Source organism: Salvia miltiorrhiza, chromosome 3 (assembly GCF_028751815.1).
Source record: "Salvia miltiorrhiza cultivar Shanhuang (shh) chromosome 3, IMPLAD_Smil_shh, whole genome shotgun sequence".
In the NCBI taxonomy this organism is placed as follows: Eukaryota; Viridiplantae; Streptophyta; class Magnoliopsida; order Lamiales; family Lamiaceae; genus Salvia; species Salvia miltiorrhiza.
In genome coordinates, this window is record NC_080389.1 from 11347944 (window position 1) to 11353651 (window position 5708).

General features: G+C 40.5%; 1 protein-coding gene across 1 annotated transcript; it reads left to right on the forward strand.

Annotated features, from left to right (window-relative positions):
- The first annotated feature begins 797 nt into the window (after positions 1–797).
- Positions 798–5708, forward strand: LOC131017536 (probable disease resistance protein RF9). The gene is made up of 2 exons (XM_057946323.1): positions 798–1105; positions 3913–5708. The coding sequence occupies exons 1-2, from the start codon at positions 1000–1002 to the stop codon at positions 5604–5606; spliced, it is 1800 nt and encodes a 599-aa protein (XP_057802306.1). The 5' UTR covers positions 798–999; the 3' UTR covers positions 5607–5708.

The following is a 5708-nucleotide window of genomic DNA, read 5'->3' on the forward strand; positions in this document are numbered from 1 at the left end:
GGTGGGATCAAATTAAGTACTACATTCTATAAAAAACTTTAATACTATGATACCTTCTCTTGCCTAAAATTTTGATTGTGATATTTTATTTATCAGCACGTGAGAGCTCTAAAAAATATTTGTTGATATTCCAAGGCTCCAAAAACCCACTAGGCCACTACAGCCCAATCTATTAGGAAATCAAGGCCCACCGTGGTCACGTGACAGATATTCCCAACAACAGCAATCTAACGGCTATTTACAATCCATCCATAAAAAATCATTCCCTCCCCACTAAAATTTATTCCACAAATATCTAAATAAATCGAAAACAAAGATACATAAATTTATTAAAGAAAGAAAATGGAAAAAATAAAAAATAGGACTAGTAGAAAACATGTTCTTCTCTCTTCTCTGCTTCCGCGGGTCACCCACACTCGTTTAAAACCCTAAATTTTCAGACATCGAGACCGCTAAAGGTGAAGCGCTCTCCACAAAATTTTGAACAAATACTAAATAAATACTACGATATTCAGCATTCATGAGAGGGACGAAGCGCGCAGCGATTTCCGAATCCGCTCAACTTGTAAGTTTGTGTGTATCTGTGGGCTTCTTCTTCTACTACCACTATTTCGTTTTGGTAATTTAATCGAGATTGCTTTGCTGTAATTATTATAATGTATGGATGCTGTGCAGTCGCAGAGCAAGAGAGTAACAATGGGGTCGCCGTTCGATGCGCTCAAGGCGGATCAATCAAGCCCGCAGCTGCCGTTGGATGCGAAGAGGGCTGAATCATCAAAACAGCATGTGAGAACACTTGCCCGGGAAATATACAACCAGCCCGACGTCGTTTATGGTCCATTTGATCATCGTGGTTGGGTTGTGGTGTCAAGTGAATTTACACCACAAGAGACGATCAAGCAGCTTATCTTCGAGCTGTCGGGCTCTGACAAACAAAAGGTGCGTGAATTGGAGGAGTCCACCAAGGACAAGCTATATCTACTACAAAAGCTTAAAGAAATGCTTCATAAGCAATTGGAGGGCAAATCATATTTCATAGTTCTGGATGATGTTTGGGAGAAGGAACATTTGGAATCTCTCATCACTGCTTTCCCAGATCAACAAGGTAAACCATACCATTTATCCTATTTTAATTTATTTTACTGGATATTTCTTCTCCACTTTCAATTTGTATGCTTTAATTTTGTGAATTAATTATGGTTTATTCAATTCAATTTTTTTTAAACAATTTATTCAATCCAATTAAGGTAATGTAATTATTTTAACAATTAATTTTATTTTTGCTAGCTAACAAGCGCCAATGCGTATTGTTTTATAATTATCCTTAGGGTAAAATATTTTGGAGAAAAAGCCCAAATGATGGTCCAAATAATTATCGTATTTTATGTGCTTGATTTCATTTATTTTTGATAAAAGTGTCATTTTTGTTGTTAATAAAACTATCATTTGTTGTGAGTAGTATCATTTACGTTGGTCGAGGTTACAGAAAAGGCAGTGGGGGCAGGCCGGACTCGATCTGGTCGGGCTATCTGGGCTGGGTAGAACCTATCCTCACCAGGGGCGGAGCCAGGCCCCTAAAGACGGGGGGCAAAACATGATAAAAAAAAATTAAATAATTTTTACAAAAATTATAGGAAAAATTGCACATAAATACACAAACTTTGTCGAAAATTCATATTTGACGCGAAGTTAGAATTTTACATTTTAATACACCAATTTAAGAAGTTGTTCAATTTTGACACAATTTTGAATTCTGGCGACCGGGATATTGACGTGGCAGTCGGAATCGCCACGTCATCACCACGTCACACACACACACACACACACCACCCTCTCTCTCTCTCACACCCCACTCTCTCTCTCTCCACACGTCAGCTTTCCCCCACCCCCGGTCGGACCCTCCCCCTCCCCCAGAACCGCGTCGCACCGCCGCCACTCTCTCTCCACCACCACCACACCTCTTCCTCCACTTCCTTTCCCCACCACCATCACATATCCGCCGCCCCAGCAGAGGGGGCTGGAGAAGAAGCGTGGGCAGGCTGCCGTCGGACCCTCCCCCTTCTCCCATCGCGTCGAACCCTTTTTCTTCCCCCACCACCCGCCGCCACTTCCCCCACAACCGCCGAGCCCATCGTCAGAGTACTGAATCGGGGTCGTGGTCCTCAGAAACGCGTTGTCGGAGTACTGAATCGGGGAATTGCAGAGGTGAATTCGGGTTTTGGGTTTTGGATTTGAGGAGAAATCGAGCCCTAATCCCTTGTCGATTTTGTTGGTGGGGAAGGGCGGTGGAGGGAGAGAGTCGTGGGGAGTGCGGTGGTGGGGAAGGCGGTGGAGGAAGAGGTGTGGTGGTGGGGAAGAGAAGGGGCGGCAGATCTGTGATGGTGGTGGGGAAAGGCGGTGGAGGAAGAGATGTGATGGTGAAGAGAGCAGGGGCGGCGGTGGAAGAGGCGGTGAGAGAGAGTGATGGTGGTGGGGGAAGCCGGTGAGGGAAGTGGCGGCGGGTGCGACACGGTTCTGGGAGAGGGGGAGGGTCCGACTGGGGGTGGGGGAAAGCTGACGTGTGGAGAGAGAGAGAGTGACGTGTGGAGAGAGAGAGAGAGTGTGTGTGTGTGTGCGTGTGTGACGTGGCGATTCCGGCTGCCACGTCAATATCCCGGTCGCCGAAATTCAAAATTGTGTCAAAATTGAACAACTTCTTAAATTGGTGTATTAAAATGTAAAATCCTAACTTCGCGTCAAATATGGATTTTCGACAAAGTTTGTGTATTTAGGTGCAATTTTCCCAAAATTATATAATACTAAAATATTTTTACAATAGTTCCCTACGATTACTCATATTCTGAAAGCGACGTATGAGCTCATTGTCAATTGTGTCAAAAATTTCTTTCTCAATATAAGTAGCTAAACAATCATTCATCCAACGATCACCCATTCGATTTCGAAGCCGGCTTTTAACAATCTTCATGGCAGAAAAAGCTCTTTCCACTATTGAATGGCGGGAACTTGTTCTTGAGGAGCTTTTTCTCTTTGACTTGCCTCTTCATTCATATTTGATGATTTTCTGATAATAAATTTGTCCACTCCTATTTGATGACAAACTAATTAAAAAATTTAACAATACTATGTAATAACAAAAAAAAAAAGTATTTAAAGTAGTTGATTTTGTATACCTTGTAATCCTCGAGTTGAAAAATCGATTGTGAAGATGAAAGAATTCTCAACTTGTTGATGAATATTTTTTTTTCGTTTTCATTACAGTAGAAGACAGACAGAGACAGAACATAACCTAGAGTGAAAATACGGTAATTTATAATAAGAGAATACCGTTTCATATTTTCTTTTGATAAAAGGAAACTTGTGGAAAAAGATAACCACAATTTCTCTTTCCTATACATCTTTTATTTATTTATTTGTATCTTCTCTCTTCGTAAGGTATGTGACCAAAAAAAAAAGAAATCAAATTTTGTTAAGTCTATTTGCCAATCACACATGATTGCTCCTTTTTGCTCAAATTTTTGGTGGGGCAAAAATATACATATTTTTATAATTATATATATATATATATATATACATATATATTAAAAAAAAAAATTGGAGGGGCAATTGCCCCACTAACCTATAAGGTAGCTCTGCCCCTGATCCTCACGGTGTGGATGGGTGTACATAAGACAAGCTCGCAACTTCATTGATTATTGCCTAAATCTACTTTCACAATGATATGAAAATGATTGAATATAATGCTCACTGTAGTTGCCATTTGGACACTCTTTTGAGGCAACACCTTATTTTAGCAAAAAATATATAATAGTTATAAAAACTATAGCCATATAGATAAAAATATAAAAATAGTAGCATTTCAAAATATTATTGTTGAGTTTTTTTGAATTAATCAGTCGTTACTCTGATGGACAGATAAAGCAAGTAGATTGTTGGTTACCACCCGCAACAAGATTATTACAAAGTATGATCAATACGTCCACAAGATGAGTCTCTTAGACTCCAAAAAAAGCTGGGAATTGTTGTTGAAGAAGGCATTCATTGGCAGCACAATTGGCAAATGTCCAGAAGAATTCAAGAGTGTGGGCACACAAATCTTGCAAAAATGTGATGGTCTACCATTAGCTATCAGCGTGGTAGGAGGCTTACTCATGGAAACACAAACCAAGAGTGGATGGGAACAAGTTCTTAACCAATTAAACTCTTATTTGGGAGGGACTGAAAGCGGCGTATCAGCAATTTTGGAGTTGAGTTATCAGAATTTATCTCCCCAATTGAAATCATGCTTCTTGTGCCTAGCTTTTTTCAAAGAAGACTTTACTATCCCAGCAAAAAGGCTAGTAAACTTATGGGATGCACAAGGCTTGATCCAACATGAAGGAAGTAGAAGTATTGATGAGATAGGAAGAGGTTATTTAAATGAGCTGATCAATCGAAGCATGGTTCAAATTCAAGATCTACTCGTCACTGATCAAGTCATAAGTTGTCACATCCATGATCTTGTCCGTGACGTTTGCTTAAGAAAAGCAAAGGAGGAAATAGGTCTGGAGATAGTAAAGGGGGATGGAGGGATGTCATCAGAATCATCCAATAAGCCTCGCCATCGTGTTGTCTATGTCAAAAATCTTGAGACTTCCTCGTCGAATCAAAATAAGCATGTACGCTCTCTTTTCCTACTTAACGTCCATGATGATTCCGAATATATAACCACTCCATCTCATTACTGGAAGGGCTATCAACTCCTTAAGACAGTCGAGCTTGACGCCATTGCCTTCAAAAGATTTCCTAACTCTTTTCGGTTATTGATTGGATTGAAGTGCTTGAGAATGTACACAAATTATAGAGCCGACATAAAACTCCCAGACTGGTTTGATCATCTTAGAAACCTCGAGGTTGTTGACATGGAATCGTGTCGGGTATATTTTCCAAGACTAGTTTCATTGAAAATGGACAATCTACGTTACTTCATCAGCGCAGGTATTCGCGGTGGACCGACAAATAAAAACATGTGGAATAAAAATATTGAGTGTTTGACAGGAATAAGTCTCAAGGATTGGATGAAGTCAACTCTAACGAGTAGTTGCCATCTTCGTGAATTAGGCATACGGTTAGGATGGATAGAGCGTGAAGAGTTGATCAAAGCGAGAGCGTCATTGGAGAAGATGCAGAATCTTGTCATACTTCACTTAATATGGCCGTATGATTATGCTACTGACATAGCATTAGCTGTGCCGCAGCTCGCCAATCTCACCGAACTTAAACTGTATGGTGAGATGTCCAAATGTCCAACTGCGAGTATGTTCCCTCCAAATCTTTCTCACCTCACGTTGACGCATTCCTTCTTACGTGATGATCCAATGGCAGAGCTGGGTAAGCTTCCAAAGCTGCTCTTTCTCAAGATACAGATTGATGCTTACAAAGGTGAAACGATGCGAGTTTTGTGCGACGGGTTCCCCAGCCTCGAAGCCCTGGCTTTTCAAGATTTGGATGTGAAGAGCGTCTTCATAGAAGAAGGTGGAATGCCGAAGCTCAAACATCTCCGAATCCGTGTATGCCCCGATCTGAAGACTGGGAATCTACCGCAACACATCAACATATTTACTCAATAAACTGATCAAGTTTACTTTACTCATCTTCTGTTATTCTTGTGTCTATGTGTAATAAGAAATGGAGTGTCTTGTGCTTGTTGAAACATTAATTTGTGTTCTACA